Below are 23,636 nucleotides of genomic sequence, written 5' to 3' on the forward strand. Positions count from 1 at the left end.
AATCTGTCTAAAATGACCGAACATTACCAAAGGGTTAATGAGAATATGTGCCAATCAAGCTTATACTAAAACAGACAAAACAACCAGTCAGATCATTCTGAAGGTGCACATCTGAAGTTTAGAAAAATGCGTTACAGTATGCGGTCTGTAACTAAGGAGGTGTGTCTTGTGCGTAAGGGGGCGGGGCTGGAAGAGTTCCTCGCCCTCATGTGTTTGAAGCAGTCAGCTGAGCCCAACTTGTGCGGACGCGGCTCTAACCTCGTACAACATGCAGGATCACAAGGATCACGTTTAACTCTGTGCACAGTTTGTCAACGTGTACAGAAAACCATCCAGTTTTAAACACCCACTCTTTTAATTACACTTCGCCGTTCTTTCCCCGTGAAGAATAGCCTACCGATTTGGAGGTGAGTATTCCAGATTGTTTGGATGGATGGGGGTGTGAGAGAACATATGGTTTCGTGCTCATGCTACATCTAGAAGTGTTTTGAATATAATTTACGGTCAAACCATACCAGTCAACAAACTGGGGTCTCACATATTTCACAATCGGCTCGATTTAAGGTAAACTTGCTATTTATGAATGAGATGCAAGCATGCATAAACTTTGAGTGAAACTATTTTCGATCACAGTCAGGTTTGCAGTAGATATATAGGCTACCGGTAAACTTTGCGCACGCGTGTTTACAAACAGCTTAAATAGTTCATTTATTTATATCGTATTTATAGATTAACCTATAGGTCGTGCTTGAGTCATCTCTTCTTTAGGATTGGTAAGCGAGAACCGGTTCTTTTTTTATATATATATTTTTTTAAATATAAAATACGGGAACCAAATCATTTCCTTGGTGTGATTTTTGATGATCTGTTAACGGATCAAACGATATGGACATCGTACTGAACCACTGACAGACAGGTTTTAATGCATTGCTGATCGTTAAAACGCTAGTGGGCAAACAGCGCGAAACACACCAAGTCTTTAACTTACAGTGAGTTAAACACACACCCGACAGTGAGTTAAAATTTTAAAACACGTACACCCGGCCAGTAGACAGGTTCGCCAAATTAATGTCTCCTGCGAGCCGGTTCTTTTTAGTGAATCGAAAACATCCAGCGCGACTGTATAGTCGTATTCCTGACCAGATGATTTTCATGACTCGGTTCTTTTTAGCGAATCAACAGAGCTGCACTTGTAGTCCGATTCCAGATTGACTCTTATGAGCTGGTTCTTTCTAGTGATTCTGAATAAACCGGAGCGGTTATTGATTTAATCTGAATTGCTGAACAAATACTTTCGTAGCGTCTGAAGTAGGGTGACGAGATGTCCTGTTTTGTTCCAGTCACAGTCCCGTATTTTCAGCTCTTTTTTTTGTGTCACGACTTATTTTGAAAAAATCTTGTTTTGTCCCGTATTTCAAAATTTCTTTATGACTCGGTGATCAGAGCGAGTCGTAGAAGAAGTGATCTATCACGCGATAACTGCCTAATCTAAGTAAGTGTCATAGAACCAAATTGCCGTCCAATCACAATTCGTTATCGATTAACTTGGAGTAAGCGATAAGGGCCTGGGCCTTAATATTTAAAAACACACACAGCTGTCAAAATGTCAATCGTGTGGAGTGTTTCACGTAAATAGAGTCGGTTATGGCTTAAGTGAACGTAAACAGGTAGGTGAAAACTGGATATGTGTCAGTATCATAGACTGACTAAAAACAGGGTAAATCTATTATATTCATTCGGTCTTAAAGGGACAGCAGCCTAATTAAATACCTGTCTGTCTCATTAATGTTAAATGGGTGGTTTACCGTTTTTCCCCCCTAGGCTTAATTGTTTTTATGGGGTGCAGTCTAACATGTGTTCGTGCTTCATTAAAAAAAAAAAAACACATTATATTTCACATAATTTAACTTTATTCCTCACCGATCTGTCCATTCTCTGACAAAAACCTGAGCATCCTGGCCCTCAAGCTCAGAATGTGTTTTGGTTATATTTATAAACAACCAAAATATGGTATAGATATGCTGTTGTTTGTAAATGCTACTGCTTCTGTTAGCTTTTAATTTATGGTTTTATTCTGATTAAAGCTTTAATACAGCACAGCAACCTTACGTGCATGTATAATGCTTCTCATTGATTTGTGAAAATAATAGGAATGGGGATTTTCCGCAAAGATCACATTTGAATATTTGAGCTCACAAAAAACTAATATTCGAATATTCGTTTATTTAAATTAAGTTTAATGAAAGAGACGTTATTTTTCAGCAACATTTATTGTTTCCGTCATTTTGAACAAGCTTACACACAATAAGCTTGAACATTACACATTGTGTTTTGTAGCTGAAAACCTTGAACAATTTGTGCAAACAAACAAAAGTACAGATAAAAAAAAAAAAGTGAACAAAGAAAAACCGTAAAGCAGCCTGCAGCGTAGCCTACACTTAACTTTTAAACTTTTAAACTGTCAGCAAATATTTTTTGCTATTTTTTCTATTGTTTTACATGTTCTTGTTAAGAAATATGGGCATGTAAACATGATCGGGGGAAAGTCGGCTCCTTAGTCTGTTAACAATAAGGCAGGCCGCGGAGACAACGCGCTCTGACAGCATAGACGTTGCCGGGACCCACAAATAACGGTGTGCTAAGCGAATAAGTTTTGTGAAGCGCTTCGTGTTTTCGTTTCACCACTGAATGGGATCATCATCTGGTGGAATACATGGCTCCAGCAAGAACTGTTCCCACTCGTCTCGGCTGGACTCTCTGTAATCATGGCTGAAGAACTGGCTCCGCCTTTTCCGACGAGTGTGCATTGCATCCTCTTCATCGTTGGTGGCGGCGGCTGCATCCGCACCACTCACATCAAGGAAAATGTTCTGATAATGTTCAAAAAAGGTTTTTTTTTCTTACTTCTCTCGTTTTTTCATCGAGAAACCTGAGATGTTTGTGCCGAGGATCTAGGGCAGACGCGAGAAGAGAAGTTTTCACTGCATTCTCCAAGTTTGTGGTGTTTATTCGTTGCTTGAAAGATTACGCAACAATGTTCTTGAATTCGGTCACTTTCTGTGCCTCTCCACGGCATATTTGAAGTACTGTAGAAGACCGCAGTTCTTAGGGGCCGTTCACATATCGTGTCTTTTGCGCGCTAAAGTTTGTTATTTCCAATGTAGGCGCACGGTAAGCGTGCTCATAATGGAAGCGACGCAGTCGTGATGCACACGTGGATCGACGCGCCTGGAAAAAACGTCCGCACCGCATCGAGTTAAAAACATCTCAACTTTTCAGAATGCCGCAAGCGCACCGCAGGTCATGTGACTAGATCTGTCTTAATCTGGTTAATATGACCGTAGTTAAAGATGTACATTGAGTTTTAATGCAGGCTACTTAATGGTAGTTTTAAAGATTAAATGAAATAAACCACCTTTATTTAGTGTTTTTATTTTAATGTATAGGGTCAGTTATTGGATTGCATTTATGGCACCTTATAAAAAGTCTCTGTAAACAAACCTTTTGAAATAATTTGAATACATTTATTTCTATTATTTGAGTTATGCTGAAATCTGATGTGATTTCTTGGAAAGTTCTATGATTCCCATTCTGAAATTTTGCCGCAGATAATGCACATTTGGCCTTAACTTTGTTTTCATGCGTTTTGGACCTGATGCATGAATTTAAGATAATAGTTCTAATATTCTTATTTGAGAGTCTAATGTTTGATCTTGATGTTCTACTACAATTAGACTTTAAAATTCAACATAATCTTACATTTTGGGATTGTGCAAAAATGTTTGATTTGCATGTGTCACAAATGCAAATGAGCTGTTTTTCATTTCAAACAGTTGTCCAAAGAAATTGTCCAGGAAAGTTATGTAATATATCTTTTGCGAGAACTCTCTTTCGCTCTCTCTCACACACATGGTAACACAAAGAAGGTGTACCTGTTTCTTTTAGTCAAGGAAGGAAGGGAAGTTGTTCGGTGGTTCAACAATAGACTGGCCGAGTGCAGGGGTTGGATTTTTAAAGGCATGTTCAGGCACATATATATGAGTATGTCACTCTCCCTCTCTCACACACATCTCAACTAGAAACGTGTGGGTTTTATTTGGCAGAGATTCTGCAAAAAGCAATGAAGCAAGACGACAACTCCAAATTGCCGCCTCCAGGGCTAGAGAGTTCAATTTCATGTCATTTCAGTTCACATTTTCATGTATCTAGTGTTCATTAAGGGAGGTAAGAATAAGGAGAAGCTTGATCACAAACACATCAGCATATTCTGGTTCATATGGCATAAGAAGGTTATATCCATTACCTTCTTAAACCTCTTTATTTCTTTCTTTTCCCCATTGTTTCTTATGCTGCTAATTGTCTCCCACTATCCTAATTTATCTGGCTATGTTCCCTCAATCTTTAGCACCTAATGTAAGCGTTCATCCTAAAAATATAAAAATCAGCATGCACTCTACAGTTCTGTGAAACAGCAGTTATCTTGCTAAAAAGAAAGCAAGAGATAGAGAGAGAAAGAAATGTAAAAAAAGTAGTTTATGCACTATTATTAGCATTGGCCACATGGAATCTTGGGGGGGGGGGAAGAGAGAATAAGCAAAGATTTTGACAGAGTAGTGTTACATGTGCTCTTAATTTAACCACTGGTGACTGATCCAAGACCCATTTTGTTTGTTTTGGTCAGACTTGCTGAAGTCTATACAAAAGTGGTTTTGGTCAATGCATAGGCGGTTTATTTAAAGTAGGAGTTCACTAAAACTACACATGAACTGTCATAACCCATCAAACTCCGCTGGCTTGCATAGACAGTAAGTGGGAACCTGTGTCGGTTTGTGTTGCGTTTCAGACTCTGTCTACAGTCTGGTTTTTCTTTTTCTCACTAGCTCTTTTGTTTTGTGTGTGTGGTCACACGGGTGGTCCATATTTGATAGATTCTAATTCTGACCTGATTTTGGAGTCTTGGAACACACACATACCTAGCTTCCTCAGATGGACCGTCAATCCATCACAGGGCAGTAGTTCTTTTGATCTCCCCACCGTACCACTGCTGTCTTCCAAAGCTTAAAGACCCTCCATGCAATCCAATACGGCACAATGTACCACTCTTCTCTTTTGTCCAATATAACAGTTATTTATGAACAGATCAGCTATGATGGTTGCTAGTCTAGTATTGTAAAAATCATTTCATTCATAGCAAAAGCTTAAATTTGTTGTATAACATTTTTTTTAAACAAATTAATGGTGACCTTTGACCTGAATCACCCTATTAGCCAAGATTACGGTTTAAATGTAGAGAACAATTAAATATCCAGTATCCAATGATAAATATGCATTATTAGTCAATAACAGATGCACTATTGACCAATAATCAACATAGCTTGACGTGTAAAAAATGGACCTTCTTTTCAAGCAACATTCCTTCAAAGTGGCGGGAGTGGAAGTCTTGGAAGGTTCTGGGCATTTTTACCTGTTTACTTGGGTATGTGGTGGTTTAAGGTATTTACTCGTGTCTTTAGCCTTAGTCTTTCAGACTGAAATTATTTTTTTACAAAAACCCCAAATTAAAGAAAACTTAAAATAAAGTTTCAGTAATTCAGGTTCAGTTAATTGGGTAATTGAACTTGATATTTCACCTTATCAGTTTTTACATATTGTTACTGTAAATTCAATTTTGGTCACAGTAATGTGCATCCACACTGCTGAAATGTTTACCTGTTGTAGCTTATCCACATTTTGTGCATGAAATGGTGAAACAATCAAAATACATCATCAGAGAGGCTATAATTAAATGATGCTGTTTCAAGGAAAATGCCACCGTTTTACCATATTAGACGAGCTGATACACACCTCTCCCGTCTCAGAGCATGCAGTCGATCACTGTAGCATGCGGCACCACTATGCTGGCATTTAGCTTAGCACCATTCATTCCTTAGGATGCAAACAGGTTCCAAAGTCCTCTTTTCAGATAAAAGCAAGTTTAGTGTTTCATTTGGAAACCAAGGTCCTAGAGTCTGGAGTTAGGGTGGAGAAGCTCATAGCCCAAGTTGCTTGAAGTCCAGTGTCCAGTCTGTGATGATTTGGGGTGCAGTGTCATCTGCTGGTGTTGGTCCATTGTGTTTTTTTGAAAACCAAAGTCACCGCACCCTTTTACAAAGAAATCTTGGAGCACTTCATGCTTCCTTCTGCTGACCAGCTTTTTGAAGATGCTGATTTAATTTTCAAGCAAGATTTGGCACCTGCCCACACTGCCAAAAGCTCCAAAAGTTTGTTAAATTACTTTGGTGTTGGTGTGCTTGACTGACCAGACCTGAACCCCATAGAGAATCTATGGGGTATTGTCAAGAGTAAAATGAGACCAAAGAGACCAAAAAATGTAGATGAGCTGAAGGCCACCGTCAAAGAAACCTGGGCTTTCATACCACCTCAGCAGTGCCACCAACTGATCACCTCCATGCCACGCCGAATTGAGGCAGTAATTAAAGCAGAAGGAGCCCCTACCAAGTATTGAGTACATGAACAGTAAATGAACACTTTCCAGAAGGCCAAAAATTCACTAAAATGTTTTTTTCTATTGGTCTTATGAAGTATTCTAATTTGTTGAGACCGTGAATTGGTGGGTTTTTGTTAAATGTGAGCAAAAATCATCAATTAAAAGAACCAAAGACTTAAGCTACTTCAGTTTGTGTGCATTGAATTTATTACACAAGTTTCACAATTTGAGTTGAATTATTGAAACAAATGAACTTTTCCACGACATTCTAATGTATTGAGATGCACCTGTAGAGCTAAAAACACTTGCATTTTTTTTTCAGAGCAATTATCATTCACATGGATATTCAAGTCACTAAATTCTACATGCATACCACTTTTCATGCCAACATACTGATTAGCCCAGCTTCAACCCTGTTCAACTACAATGTAAAGAGAAGCTGGATGATGCATCCTGGCATTTCCCAGCATACATTACAGTACTTGTTTTCATTTAGAATAGCCAAAGTCACAGTAGACGTGAAGCTTAAGGCACCTTAATCTTTGTCATTTTTGGATCCATTTGATCTGGTTGCCTTGGCTTTCTCTACAGGATTTCCTGACCGATGGTCGTGAGTGACTCTTGACAGTAGGATTCAGTGGTTGTCTTGTACACCTAATTGAGCATTCCAGAAAGAATGCTAAGACTTTGTTAAGAAGGAAAGAGGGGCACTTGACCTGTGTTTATGTACTTACTAAAGGGAGGATGGGACACTCTTGGAGTTATCACCTAGGCCTTGAAATTCCTCAGAAGACATGAGAGGCAGTGGTGGGATCCCTGGTACATCAAGCATTTTATCCATCTCTAAACAATGAGTTTTGGCCCATAACAGCTTTGTGTATATTTCTCATCATCAAGTCTGGTTGTGCTTTGGTCTAAACACAGTGGTTTCTTGTCGGTTCTTGTGCGGAGCACTACCCAAAACACTGGTGGACCATATCGGTATGTGGCAGCTTTATGTAGTGTCTGATATCTTAACAATAACAGGTTGGATTATGTAACTGACAACAATAGAGCCTCTGTCAATCAGCGCTCAAAACTATGGGAGGTGAAGATAAATGAACTGGATCCACTTGAACTTGGAAAGTCTTTCTCCTTTTTTTTTCTGCAGTGGATTTCAACATCAAGTTAGGGCCTCTGTCTCTTTTTATTCTTTGAATCTCCAGATGATGCAGAGAATAAACCCTGGTGAACTTAAAAAGCACATAGGCAGTTACGGAAAGTCGATTTGTCATGCATCTGGACTTCACGCAGGCTTTAAAACCTCAACCATGGCGATTTCACAAGTTTCTTCAAAATTTTCTGTTTAAAATGACTTCATTGTCGTCAACCAAAGGCATGTGGTTTTCAGATTATGACACAGATACATGAGTAAGTCAGTGTGTACTGTTTGGCATGTCCAGACGTTATAGATCATGCTCTTTGAACACATGCAAGGCTTCTTTTCTGGTAGAGATGGTTAACAATGTGCTATGCTTTAACAATGTACACGGGTCATTTATCCATTTTAAAGTCCCACTGCTATAGCCAAACTTCTTTGAGATGCATCTACCATAATTCATGATGTTTTATTAACAAAGTTCAAGAGGAGCATGGACTCAATTAGCACAGTAGTAAATATATGTCTCTTAGAGATTTTGAAAAGGTGTTTCATGCATTTATTTAGACAAGACTACTGTAATTGCCTCAATATGGGCATTAAGTAGGTGATCTCTTTCCCGCCTTCAGATGGTACAGAATGTCGCTGCCAGGCTTCTTACTGGTGTGCGGAAATGAGAGCACATTACTCCAGTTTTAATTTCTATGCACTGGCTTCCAGTCTGTTATAGAATTGATTTTAAAATGTTGTTGCTGGTTTAAATCCTTAAACGGATTAGAGTCTGAATACCTTTCTGACCTACTGTTCATTCACAATCCAGTAAGGTCTCTGAGGTCATCCAACCAGAGACTACTAAATGTTCCTCGAGCTAGGTTGAAACTGAGAGGTGATCGTGCTTTGTCCATTGCAGCACCGAAACAATGGAACATTCTATTTTCAAGAACTGCTACTACGCTACATGACTCTTAGGTGAAGCTCTCAAACATATCTGTTTTCTTTGGCTTTTAGATAATTAGTGTAGTTGCTGATATTATGTGCGTGCAATCTGTTATGTAGTATTTGGTTTTATTATTGACTGTTTTTGGACACATTGTACACCACCTTGGTCAACAATTGTTGTTTTTAATGAAATTTGGTTTTATTATAGACTGTTTTTGGACACACTGTACTGCACCTTGGTTAACAATTGTTGTTTTTAATGATGATAAATAAAGAGTTTCATGATAAACGGCATCTACCACCAAGTTTAGGATGCTTAATAGTCTGTTTTTGATCACAAGAACCTGTCTTATTTGGCTTCCAAGCCTGATTTGACAGGCTTTCTTAAGGTTAATCAACTTTTTGAGGGAACCCTCTGACAACCTATTTTTTAACTTCATAAAAATTTAATTGAATTCAAAGAAAACGCCACCATTTTACCATATTAGACGAGTTGATACCACTTTTGCTGGCCAAGCAGAGACAACTGAGTGTGGTCTCAATCATCAGCAAGAATCACTGTGTATGTGTGTGTGAATGAGTGTCGCTTTTCTTCTCTGTCAGTATAATGAGCTTGGCCATTGATGCATAGCAGGCTTGAACGGTCTTTCAATGCTGGATGTTAATTTGAGGTTTTGGTGCTGTGCTCTTGCTGTTCAGCTGCTCCAGGGTTGAGCCCCACATGTTTGGGCTTACTGATCTTCAGTTTGGACTTTCACACGGTGCTAAAGTACCCTGTCAAAAAGTGCTTTTAAGCATGTTGTATCCAAAATTTCCAGGATTGAAATCAAAACTTTATTTCAGTTTATTCTTTTTTGTCTTTCTCCAGCTCTTTCTTTCTTTCTTTCTTTCCCAATTCCCCTTTTAAGCCCTACCACAGCACAGCCCTCAGCTCTCTCGAGATAAGTTTGAAATGATGTGCTATTTTAAGTAGTAGAGTCTGTTCATGTAGCATGCTGTCTCAAACAAGCTGGCTGTCAAAGTGCTACAGCTGACAAAGTATTACAGTCACAAACTGCCCATGTCTATTAGTGCTTGATTGATTTACCACATGCACTGATTAGTTTATCTGTAGGAGTATAGAACAATTTCAGTGTTTGCAAACAGTGATGAAGCTTTTTTGTGGGCGGAGCCTATCAGTTGGCAGAAAATGCCAGTTGCCAATTTATTTTTTTGTATTTAAGTTCTGAGATTATATGTGGTAATTCTGGTAAGAAAAATCAACTAATCATTCTCTCTTTTACCCTCGGCTCAGAATCATACATTTATTATCCCACATTTCTGGCTTTTTTCCCCTCAGAATTTACAAACTCACAATTGTTGAGTTGAATTAAGTTCGAACTAGGAGATAAACTTAAATTGCAAGAAAAAAAAGTCAGAATGGTGAGATAAAATAGGTAAATGTTGTGTAAAATGCTATAGGTTAAAATAGTATTTCATGCTTTAACTGTTGGGCTAAAACAATCCAAATTGGTCTATACTGTAAGTTGGGAGCATAGGAATGAGTTGAAAAGCAACTTTGATAAAACAGATTTCATTGCTTTTACTGGAGCACAAAAAAGCTCTTTGGATTATGCTGGATACCAAGATAATTTGTGGAGTCATTTTCACTTCAAGGCGCAAAAAAAAAATGAAATGAAAATGAAAATGTTAATTTGTTCTGAGCTCATAATTCCTAAAATTGATGTCATAATTCAGCTTTCAGGTGAAACCATAGACCTTGTAATATATTATGTTATATAATTACCAATATATGCGTTTAACATTATAGTAGTGGGGATTTTATCTCAGTGATTGGAATCTTTGGCTTTGTTTCAGTGACTTTTGCAACTTGCATTGTTAGAACAGGAGGTTGTGACAAGTGAGTCTTTTGTGTTATGAGTGATCATGAAATCATTCACTCAACGGAGTCGCTCAAAGATGACTCCCTGATTCAGTTTGTTTACACATTGGTTCAATAAGTCCAACGAATAAAAGTTTCCTTTACAGCACTTACAGAATCAGGAAAGCTTTCACGAGCTGTCTTTATGATTTATTCCCTTAAAAGATGAAGTAAAAAACGCTGATTTGCTCACAAACAAAATACCAGTTTTTCCTTTTTGCAAAAGGGGTAATCATAATTTGTTTATTATTTTAATATAGTTTCTCATTTTTAGTGTTGATCCCAACTATAATTCGGTAAATTTGTGATGTTAACCAAGTCTCTCTCTGTTTTTCTCTCAGGCTGTTGCGCAGGGGTTTGGAGGTGCATGTTACCGATCACACCGAGCTCAGTGACACTGAGAATGGCCTTAGCTGGATGCCCAGACTACTTCCTCCATCATCCAAACTACCAGGTAAAGACTAGTATAGCAGTATCTGTATTGCTCCCTCTGAAGCAATGGAGTCAGAGCTTTGCTGACTCTTCAAATGAAATATGCACGGAAACCTGAATGCTCAGATGCACAAATGCTCCTGAACCAGTATGAGGGGACTCATTGCTTCAGCGCAGTGGATCCCAAGGGTTCTGTGGCATGTCCGCATGCCTTTCGTCACCATGGCGTTGTCATGGTGCCACACAGCTGACATGCAAAGTGGTGACTGTTGCTATTTATACCCGGGCTACGCAGTCAGTTCTCTCTCTCTGTTTGACTCTGCTTGTCTTCTAAATCTCTCTAATATGATTCCTTTCGTTTAACTTTTATAAACTATCCAGCACCTCCACAAACTTTCTTTCTTTCTCAGACCCTCCCCCCTCTTCCCTGCCCCCACCCGGGTCGCCTATACAAGCGGTTGTTGCTTGTGAACGTGGCAGAGCTTGGATGCATAGAGTGAAGGCAGGGGTGTGGGCCGCCCTCTGTCTGTGGCCGTATATATCTCTGCAGGGGTTTCTCAGAGCCACAGGCACCTGGCCTGGATCTTCCCAAGCAGGGGGGCAACACAGCCCAAATATTCCCTTTAGGCATACACAACCCAGGCACCCTGGCTTGTAATGTGGTTCTACTCTTTTCCTCTTTGAAGCATTAAAGAGGCCATATTCTGCTCTAGCATTTATTTATTACAGATGCATCAACTCTCTACGAAGGACCAAATTACTTAAAATTATTTAAATGATTAATAAACAAAATAAAATCAAGTGGCATTGGATTGAAATTAATCCAAAGATAACGATAAAAATGAAAGACATATTTACATGAATTACGAACTAATGATAATGTGAAATACAACTGATATTGTATTGTATGATTTTTTTTTTAGGGCTGTCACAATATAAGATTTTTCACTACATGATTATCGTGCCCATACAAATTCATAATATAATACATAGTAATATATCTGATTTTTTTATTTTATTTATTTTTTAAACTTTTTTGACTTATGAATCACAAAATTGCATACAAAAAGAACAGTTACACCAAAATGCCTACAGTTTATCACTCCATAGTGGTGCTGGTGATTTTAAGAGATATTTCTTGTTTAAATTATTATTATTATTTTTTTCAGAGATTTATCAGTATCATTGAAAGTGTGCATGCTTTTTTCTCATATTTTTTTATAGCCCCTTTCAGATTCCGGCAAATACATGGGTAAGGTGTCCCGGCAATTGTTCCCGGGTCGCTAGATTTTGCACTTTCACACTGCCAATGATTACCCGGGATATGTGCGTGCTCTCACACACAACCCGTAAAGATCCCGTAAAGACACTTGACATCAGGGCGCGACGTGTAATGTATGAGTCGAAAACGCTAGGCATGTTATACTTTCACTGAAGCTAGCGAACGATCTTGGCATCAGAGCGGAAAGTGAGGAACTAACTGATCTCTGCTTCATTACATTTTGCACATATTGTTTCGTTGTGAACATTGATTTTGCTTCTAACCACCTGGTAAAAGATTCGCGTGATAACGTGCGTCATCACTTTGACACAGCATTAGATCTGGCTTTTGTTCACACAGCACTCGTCCCGGGATTTAACCTGGCAATTTTACTAGGTCCCTGACCCGGGTTCAATGCCGGAATCAAACCCGGGACGTGCTTGCTTTGACACAGAAGGCGAACCGACAATGTTCCGGCAAATTGCCGGGTCCGACGTGCAGTGTGAAAGGGGGCTTATGATACTTTTAAGTTAATATTTAAAAACGTAAATGTAATGTTAAATGTAATCTATAGCAAATCTCAAATTGTATATCCATTTTTCATATTGTACATTATCATACTGTACATTTATAATGATGCCTAAATTAATTTAGTTTTTAGGTTCATTTAAATATTTAAAAGATAAACTAGAATTTTTTTATTGATCATTTATTGCTTTGATATGAAAAAAAAAAGTATCATCTTATTGTTATTGGCCAGAATTTTAATATCGGTTTATCATTATATTTTCTTACTAGTTATTTTTCTCACCCTTTTTAATTTCTTCCTTACTTACCAGTATTTCTCTCTATTTATTCTTATAAAAAAATTTTTTCTGAGAAGCATCTAGGTATCTTATCTCAAAATCTTATCTGTCATTCCTTATTTCTCCTCCTCTTTAGTTATGGTTAGGTATAAGTTACATGGAGAGTTGCAAGTCTTAAGTTGCTTGTAGTTAATGAGGATGAAGATTAGGGTCATGGGTCAAAAGGAGGCATGAAATTGGGTTTCAGGTTTATAACCGTGGGTCTGGTCACCAAGAGCCAAATGGGAAAGTTGAGTAGTTGTGTTTTTGTTTGTCAGTGTGTTTGTGTATCACAGCAGTGCCTCGAATGGCCAAGTTATAGCTTTCGAGGTCAGAGGTCAACTCCAAAATGCTTTGACATTCTAACCACTCTTTAGCCTAGTCAATAGCCAAGGCTCTACATGGGTCACATGACCTGCCTTTCTAGGAAATTCACCGCCTTTGTTGCCCTGTGGAATCAGCTGGGGGTTAAGGTTTACATAACGGACACAAGGCCTGGAGCCCATCCAAGAAAAATACACACACACACACACACACACACACACACACCCTCTCGCATTCCTCTGTCATCCCCTGCTACAGATCCTGGTGCGTTCCACTTTAGAGCCTTCTTGAAGAGAGTAAAACTATGTAAAAAGCCTTAGAGTTTGAATTTAAAATATTATGGCCCAATTTAAACTTTTTAAATGAGCAAATAAAAACTGAATACTTTCTGTTGGTGTTGGTGTGCAGCATCTGTTGACTTTTCTGGTCTTTTAACACTGCGCAAGATTAACTGTACACAGACTAATGTTTCAGAGAAGCTTTCTCAGAGCTGTAAATTTCCCTTCTCGTTTTTATAGATATTTTCTCTCTTTTTTTTTTTTTTGAGAGCCGACTGGCTTGGTGCAGTGCAAAGAGAGAGCAGAAGAGAAATAGAAAGAAGGCAGACTGAAAAGAGAGAATGGGGACCTCTGGCAGAGGCTAGTTCCTGGAAACTCGGCTTCCATGTTCTCAGGTTTCCTAGAAAACTGGAAATTGAAAATGTGGCTTTATTTTTATAATTTTTTTCTTGGACTATTTCTTCCAGCTTTGAGTATGCTGCTTTGAATTATATGGTGTGAGATTGTGTGTGTGGTTTGAGAGCAAAGCCGTTGCTGTGTGCATAGTTTGGCTTTTTTTGTTCGTCGTTCTATGTTGATGCATTGGGAATGATGGATGGGACTTTCATACACACATGTATGTATATAATTGCCACTGTCAAAGGCATGCATTATATATATTTTTTGCTCACATTGATTCTGTTTTTGCATTTGGTACACATGCTATACTGTATATTTGTGCATTGGCATTTGTTTTAGGATATGGACATAACTTATCATGTTATTTTACTTTCCCCAATAAATAAATAAATAACCTAGCTGATGTATTATTTCAGAGATCAAATCTATATTGGAGTGTATTCTCATTTTTTTAAATTATACCTGATATGGAAACTAAGACATTAAAGGGGTCATGAACTGCCTTTTATTATTGTGGACTGTTTTCTGAGGTCTACTTATAATGTTATCAAAAAACTTCATCATTTAGAAATAATAGGCTATTTTTCCATCCTGTTTTGAAAATTTTTATGATAAGGTTGTTGTTCCTTGGTTTTAGGGATGCGTGATTAATTAAGTTTTACTATGCAGTTTATTGTTTTCAATGACTGACATTAAAATATGAAATATGAACCCATTTCCTTGACAGCACTGCACTTTCACCATTCCCTAAATGTTTAGTAGTTTTCAGTAGGTTAGGAGAGTGCACTCCAACATAGTTCATCTTATTTATTTTTATATAATATTTAATATTATTTATTAAAATGTATATGCCATAAGCAGTATACAGTATTGTAATCTTGTGATTCCTATATTAACCAAAATAATTGTGATTTTAATATTTTTGACATCATCAAGCAGCCCTGTTTTCTTTCAATCTTCATTCACTTTCATCATATTGAAGAATGACCAGAATATATATATATATATATATATATATATATATATATATATATATATATATATATATATATATATATATATATATATATATATATATATATATATATATATATATATATATATATATATATATATATATATATATATATATATATTTTTTTTTTTTTTTTTTATAAATCATCTTCATTTACTTGATAGAAGAAAATAAATCATACAGGAAAATTTTAAGGTGAGCAAGTGATGACAAAATCCTAACTTTGGGGATGAACAGTTCCATTAAAGATTAGGAGTATACACATGAGCTAACTATATGCTAATATTCTCATAAAGTATTGGGGGCAATTGGCCATGGCACAGACTGGCAGGGACATCAGCTCGCATGCATTTCTTCGTATGTATTTTTTCTGTTCCAGCTTGAACTGTCTGACCTTCTCCATTTTTCTGTTCAGGACAATGTTGACTGCACACCCTCTCACAGACCATCAAATCTAATCAGCTCAAGCTTCCAGCAGTCGACGATTCGGAATTCTCCTAATCACCCAGGTGGGTTATTTTTCAAAAATATTTCATTTGGATATTTGGGCTCATAATAAACTAATATTTTCATATTTATTTAAATAACATTTTTTAATAATCAAGTTTTTGTCATCATTTCTGAACAAGCTTATGATTAGGCATTATACACAACAATGTTCTACAACGTAGTTGAGTTATAGCTCAAGGTTTTTCTTTTCTTTTCTTATATATATATATATATATATAAGAACAAGCAGAGCAAACAAAAAAAAAACTGTGTCAATTGCAGTACAGTATATACACTTGGGTCAGCTTATGTTTATTGTGTTTATTTTGTCTCACATCATTTTAATGTTGAGAAAAACAATAATATCCACATGAAAGTTGGCTCTTCAGCTGATAACAATAAGAATGTGACTGCAAAGACGTTCCAGAGACAAAAAGATAACAGTGTGCTAGGCAAAGTTTCTTACAGCGCTTTGTGTTTTCTGTTCTTTAACCACTCTACCTTGAGGAAACTCAAAGGAAGCATATGTCTCAAGATCATTTGGCAAGATCAGAAGCTCTCTTCTTGGCTCACTCGAGCTACAGCTGTGCTTATCTGCAGTCATCAATGCAGTGAATATTCAACTATTTGTGCACACCTCTAGTTGTTCCCTTGCTTTATTCCCGTACATTCAATTATTTCAGTTGTTGTTTTTTTGAATGGCAACATCTAATTGGATTGCACATGCAGCATTTGTCCTCAGTAGCATTGTGGAGGTCACTGGGTTCTGTAAGGTCACGGAGGTTACTGGCGACCCCTTCTGTAGCTGCGGTGGTTGTGTGCACTCAGGGTTGTATATCCTCCACGAGCTGTGCAAGCCAGGGCCTTCCCCGAATCGCTAACAGTTTTATAGCCGTGAGGAAGGCTCTTGGCCGAAGATCTTGTTGTGTGCATGAGAGTGTGTACACTGTGTGTGTGTGTGTGTGCGTGTGTGTACGTGTGTCAGTGTCCTGCTCTGCTCTCCAGATGCTGCCTTGCTTTAAAGTGTCACTATCTTGAAGCATATAGATTTTTCAGTAAGCCACATGGGCTGGTTACTTTGGCCAGGGTTGTAAAAAATACAATATATATATATATATATATATATATATATATATATATATATATATATATATATATATATATATATATATATATATATATATATATACTTGGATGTCTAAGTGAGGACATGCTATGAGCTTCTATTGTTTTTTTAATAAAAATATAGTTATAAATACTACAGACTTACCCTACCTCTTAAAACAGCGGTTTCTGAACTGGGTCCATTGACCCCCTAGAAGGTGAGAATTTATATTATGTACATTACACATATTTATTTTTAGGGCTTTCAAAAGTTACAGTGGGAACATGACATGTTCAATTAATACTTCTTTTATACATACATATAGCTGCCTTTTATATTTTAGAAATTGAGTCCCTCAGAAAAGAAAAAAAGGCCATACTAGATATATTAAGCCGTTTTCCTCATGAGGACCGTTGGCTGCTTCCTGTAGTGCAGGGCGAGAGCGCAGTAGTCCTGTATCCCATACAGAGACACACACTTGAGGAAACACACAGTGTAAAAGCCTATAAATCTTTCTTGTTGTGTTCTAGTCATATGTGGCCACTGGCCAGAAGTTGGGTGAGTGGGTGTGTTTGCATGCTTGCACTTACATGCCCGATTTGTGCTCTATAAGTTGAGGCTGGAGTTATATGAGGTGACCTATATTCAGTACACAGAAGGAGAGAGAGAGAGAGAAAGCTGGGCACATGAGGTTGGACGGTCTTCTGAAACCGTTCCACAGTGAGGAAAGGGAGCTGAAAGAAAAACAACAGGAAAGAGACAGCCAGTCTGTATTAGTCTCTGAAGATGTTGGTGTAGCTAGGATCTTCCTTCTAGATTGCTGATGAATGTTATTATTAGTTCTGTAACTAACTCCATTGTATGTCATTGCTAATTGTTTGACAAGGTCTGAAGTTAATATAAAGGTATTGTGTCCCTCTTACAATAACTGATAAACTGAAGTGAACATACTGTTGTAAATCATTCAGGAACGCTTGTCAGACTTGGCCACTAAAATAGACCACTCTTTGTAAAACCCCACCCTTGCAAACAGTCTAGTGTGCGGTCAAGAGATTAATTTGAATATGATTCATCAAGGATCCATAATATGTGAGTACATACTGTATTAATTGTGTGATTTGTAGCAGGCTTATTATGGTATTAAAACTCCTGTAGAATTATCAGAGTGAATGTCCAAAAACACGGTTACCATGATACTTGTTACCATGGTGAGCCGGGCGTTTTAGAACCTGACCAAAGTCAACAGGATTAAGATTGTTCATGTAACATACAGGAACATCACCATTAACTAAAATACTATTGATTTTTATATGACCATGGTAGTAGTATGTTCTTTTACATGTAGCAAAGTAATGGCATGGTTTATTATTATTTTTTTATTATATAGTCCATGGTTATACCATTGTAATTTTATATATATATATATATATATATATATATATATATATATATATATATATATATATATATATATATATATATATTTTACTATGGTAATAGCATGTTTTTTTTTTTAATGTAACATGGTAAAACCATTTGTTTTTGAAGTTAAAGTAACCTTACATGGTGATACCATGTTATATTATGGTAATATTTGTTCTTGTTAGTAATGTGACTGTAAGTTAAGGAATGTGAAATGGAGAAAAGAGGAAGGGAGTGTTTGGAAAGACGGGGAAAACTTTTAAAAGCTCTTAAAGCATTTTTGGACCACTTAGCGCTGAGAGCGGCAATGGGAAGATGCTCTTTGACACTCACTTGGACTCGTTGTACCTCTTGAAGATCTTGTACTTGTAGTACCTCAGTGTTTTACAGTCCTATTCATCCTATTTTTATGTGGATATTTGCGTTTGAGGAGACTTCTTTTATACGTGTTCTCTTGTTACATACACAAACACTTACACTCGGACACACGCGGAAGTGTGTGTGGGTCTGAGGTATGTATGGAATGCACCGTTCTGATGCTGCTGATGTAAAGGAAGTCAGAAGCAGAGTTTTGATTTTAGACCTGTTTTCGAATCGGCCTCTCTGATTGGTCACTTGTCAGTTGCTAAGGTAACTCAGGTGTTGTTAGGAAGCTAGCTAAGTTAACATTAGCTATCTAGTTAAGTTTAAGTTGGCATGAAGCGCACTTACCTGCCTCCATTTTTGAGTGCAGCGGCCACAACTCAAAAGCCAAATAAAGCCAAGTTCCCGCTTTACATTTGTTGTTTTTCAGTGATCGTTTAACACCTGATTTATGTAAAAGTACAGAATAAAAGATCTGTCGCCACTTCTGTCTCATTACGATTAATCTGTTTATTAGCTAGTTAAGCTAATATTTGTTCGCACTTGATCAAAGTTCAGTTAAAATTTAAAGACCTTTACACAAATAATGATAACTATAAATCCTCCTTTTTGATTTCACAATTCAACGTTTTTTTTTGTTTAGTTTTTTACAAAATATTGAATACATCATATAGTAAATGAAAAGGTGTCATTGTATTAGGCTATTGCTGCACGTTTCTTTGTGAAATTGAAATATAACAAAACTAAATTGAAAACAAACCCCAAATCAATCTGAGGCTTTGTCTGTGCTCTTTCTATTTAAAATGAGAGAAACCTCTGGATTTGAATCATGATCCAAACAAAGATGCAGCATATCTTCCTGTAGCTCAATTGGTAGAGCATTGCCTTATCAAGCAATACATTATGAACAAAATGTATTTAAATTTTTTTTTTCAACAAATCAACACATTTCACACACAAAAAAATCTGAATCTGAGGAGGATAACAATAACTACATTAGCATCCACACCAACGCATGCTATTATTGTTTATTTGTTGAGACATTAAATGCTCAAGCACTGAATTAGCATGAATTCTTGTTGGCTGTCAATGGTTTTGTCATCATGATTCCAACGCGGTTCCCATGACATTTCATTAAAGTTGTAGTTTGGCTTTCTCTGTTATCTTAGAATTAGATTGATTATTAAAAACGTATAGTTATGTAGTTATTGTTCTTGGTGTGAACAGCATTAAGCCAGTATATAAGTAGTGCTCCTGTTTCTCAGTGAGCTAGCTTAGCTAAATGTCTTTTTTTAGCTAGTTTATGAACCTTTCTGTCTATTTGTCTGAAAGCATGGCCATCTCACTGTCTTCCCTTTCCCTCACATGCCCGGATCGATGCCGGACGGCATGTTTCAACAATGGTAACGGTTCATGCTTATGAAGCAAAAGCACTTTGGTGGCCCAGTCTGCATTAGCATTACATTTAGCATGATTTGCTAACATTTTAAACGTACAAGTTGTTTGAGGAAATCACTCTAGGGCCTTAAAAGCTTATTTTTTTATGGGTCTTGAATGCACAAAGTGCTTCTCAACTAATGGGTCATGACCCAAAAATGTGTCTCAGGGCTGTTTTGATAAGGTTGTAGACAGAAGTGGAAAAACAACGCTAAGTGCTAATGATAAAATGCAGTTTTGGTACTGTGAAGGTTACCACTCGAGGTCCTGAACCAAAACCAGTTGAGAATCACTAGGTTACAGGAATCCAGTCATCACAAGTTAGTGAAAATACACATGCCAACCATTGAACCTGTCCTTATTGCTTTATTTAACAGGCATGTACCATTATTACTGCGCAATTCCACAAACCACCTGCTGTTTCTCCCACATAACAGAATGTATTATGTTGATGTGTTTGCTGTGTGAGGAAGATTGCTGAAATATTTGGTTTTGGAGATGTCAGTGAGTAACGTTTTGTGGTCATTGACTCATGATAAGTTGCTCCGAGTCAGATTTGAGGGGTTTGATCAGATCAGGGAAGGCTGGGGAATGTGACCAAAGCGCTGACCGCTTTGGTGTTTATTCACTTAATTTGATACTGCCATCTTGTGGCAATTTATTGTTAGTGGCATTGTACATTTAGTGCAATGTTTTCATAGTTTATCTTAATACTGTTGAAATGAGACCATTAAAATCTTGATTACGTTCTCAGATCCTTAACCGCTATGTCACACCATCTCAAGATGCAAATGTATTTGATTAAGCAAACCATACTCAAAGGAAACTAAATAAAACATAAGGGCAAACTAGACACTAAAGTTTTTGTGATATCAATTTCTGAGGTTCTGGGGCACCACTGAACCATAATACATATGGAGAACAAGTGGACACAGTGGTAAATGTTCTGTGGCCGATCTGTCAAAGTGTGTCCAAAGGCTCAGCTTAAATTCATCCAGGAAGCCACAGTGGATCCTTAAAAAACTCTTCCAAAGAAATGTGGGCTGGGAGAGGAGCAATGTGGAAACCACTGCTAACCAAGAACATAAATGCTCATCTGCCAAAGAGCACCTGGCTGATCCCCAAGACTTTAGGAAGAATGTTCTGTGAGTCAAAAATGGAACGCTTTGGATGACATGCATCCCATTATGTCTGAAACAGCATTCCACAATCTAAGAGCATCTTACCAACAGTCAAACACAGTGGAGCCAGTATGAGAATGCCTTGCTTCTACAGAACTTACCATGATTGGTTTAATGATTGAAATTGTAAAATCAAAGTAAATAAATAAAAACCCTTATAAAATATTGATGTGGTGGAGACATGGTGCAGCGTGACTTTTATTTTTTAATTAATATGAATTAATTAATAAAAAAAAAAAAAAAAACATATATAATGTATGTGTATATATGTGTGTGTGTGTGCGTGTGTCATGTTACATGAAAAAAAATATATGTCTGTATATATATTTTTTTATTCAGTTCAGTGTCTTTACAGTTACTTTTGATCAATTTAATGTGTCTTTGCTGAATAAAATTATTATTATTTTCCTAAAAACTTTTAAATGTTTTTTTTTTACATTATTAAAATTCTTCTTCAGCTTGATAAATGTTCAGAAGTGCAAATATTGCAAATATAGTATTTTAATTACTATGCATAAAAATTAATTCTAATATCCTATTGATGTCGATTGAGAGTATTTCTTTCAGTATTGTGGCTGCTGCTGATACACTTTTGAGGCCTGTGAGTGATCTAGGACTCAATCTCTTTCTCTTTCCGTGCATGTTTTGTTTTGCTGCAGAGGATGATGTAGATCTGGAGGCCCTGGTGAATGACATGGCCTCTCTTTCATCCTATGAGAGTATCTATGCAACCTGTGGGACCCAGCATTCAGACTCCGCCCCCCTCTTGCACCGCACTGATGGCAGTGGGCTCCATGGCAACAGAGTGGCCCCACTGCCACGGGCCCCTAGCAATAAAGTGACTGCCCCCCACTGTCCTACCCAAAAGCTCCGACGATCACAGCCAATGCACATACAGGCCGTCAGGTAATGTATATGCACACATAGAAAAGTGTAAGTGTGTGTGTTTTAACTGGTAACAGAGACCTGAGTACATCAGTGAAATTTTGATTTCCAGGCCTGGAAAATCATGCACATTTACAAGAGTGAATTACTTTTTCTCTACACTATTGTAAGAAAAAAATACAGTATTTCAGCAGACTGTTATATTATGAAGTAATATCAGAATTTCAAATAAATGTCTTGTGTTTAATATATTTTTAAATGCGCTAAATTTTCAGCAGCTGTTACTCTCGTCTTCAGTGTCGCATATTACTTCGGAAATCATTCTAATATGCTGATTTGCTGCACAATAAATATTTCTTGTTTGAAATATGCTGCTTCATATTTCAAGGTTTTTTATTACATAAAGTTCCAAAGAACAGCATTTAATTGAAATCGTTTTTTTTATTTGTACATGTAAATGTCTTTACTGTTACTTTTAATCAATGAAATAGTTTATTTTAAAAAATGAAGAAAAATACTGAAGTGTAGTTGTCCTGATATATTCTCTAATAATTTCATAATTTCATCAATTTATATGACATTATATTAATTTAAAATGATTTGGTCAAAGGGTGTCAGACTCAGAACCCTGCTTGTATCACATGCTGTGATTATCAAGAGGAATATGAGAATCCACCACCGATCACTGATTATAACTAGTGATGTGAATTTAATTTAGTGCAGTTTAATAATACAAAAGTGCTAATGTAAAATGTGCTATGTTATGGCTAAACGTTTTTTTATTAAAATGATTTACTGTATTTTAAATCATTTAAATTACCTTTTAAGAAAAAATTTAAATAAAGTATTACATATAATGTGTGTGTATATATATATATATATATATATATATATATATATATATATATATATATATATTTTGTTTGAAATATTTTTTTTTTTTGTATTTAAGAAACCAAATTCATACTCTCTTCTAAGGCACTATTGATTTATATGTTATGTACGTGTGCTACATTTTAAAGTCATCTTTCTGTTCATAGTCAGAATCTTTTCTCCCCCCAGAATCCTCTCGGATAGCTTGTTCTAATCAGCTCTTTTACACCTCACCTTTCTGCAGGGCTTCTGTATCATTCGCTGTCTTTCATCCGCTCCTCTCTGATCTCCATGACAGCAGGGTGTAGTTTCACACGCATACACACACCGAGATGGGTTCACTCAGAGGTTCCCGTCTCTACACGCTCACACAGACACACAGTCTTCTTTCGTTCTGACTCGGCCATGAACCCTGAACGGCACACCCCCTGCTACGGTTCGGATTTTAAAAATTCCCTCAGTTATTCCCTCAGTTATTATGGTCGCTCCAACTGCGGTGAGGCAGTCATGTATTATTCCTGGTCTTATTGATGTAGATCAAAGACCCGAAGACGAGTTTAGCCTCTGCAGTCTATGTGTCTGTCTGCTGAACTCTGCCGAACGCTACAAGAGTTCATGAACCGGTTCGCAGTTGGCTGAGTGGGTTTCAGATCTCTCGGTTTCATTCATATATTCTGTAGTAGAATCTGTAATGCAGCAGTGAGAATTTCATGCGGATTCTTCTGATTTATTTTTCATTAGCCTATCACTTTACAGCACTGAAGTTAACATGAACTTTAAGGCTTTAATTCCCTGCTCCGTTTCATGTTGTTTAAAACATTGATGATATCGGGAATACTGCA

The 23,636-nt window shown here is 37.0% G+C and overlaps 1 protein-coding gene across 2 annotated transcripts in view; it reads left to right on the forward strand.

The window, feature by feature from the left end:
• Positions 1-210: 210 nt before the first annotated feature.
• Positions 211-23,636, forward strand: part of LOC113062361 (growth factor receptor-bound protein 10-like) — a 48,160-nt gene continuing 24,734 nt past the window's right edge. The window contains exons 1-4 of one of the 2 annotated variants that reach the window (XM_026232173.1): positions 211-407; positions 10,827-10,939; positions 15,455-15,548; positions 21,696-21,942. In XM_026232173.1, coding sequence (XP_026087958.1) covers positions 10,853-10,939; positions 15,455-15,548; positions 21,696-21,942 — 428 coding nt within the window. In that variant the 5' untranslated portion in view covers positions 211-407; positions 10,827-10,852. Of the gene's footprint in view, positions 408-1,646; positions 1,668-10,826; positions 10,940-15,454; positions 15,549-21,695; positions 21,943-23,636 lie in introns of those variants that run through there. The other variant, XM_026232174.1, reaches the window with a different exon arrangement.

The sequence above is a fragment of the Carassius auratus genome, chromosome 44 (assembly GCF_003368295.1).
Source record: "Carassius auratus strain Wakin chromosome 44, ASM336829v1, whole genome shotgun sequence".
Taxonomy (NCBI): domain Eukaryota; kingdom Metazoa; phylum Chordata; class Actinopteri; order Cypriniformes; family Cyprinidae; genus Carassius; species Carassius auratus.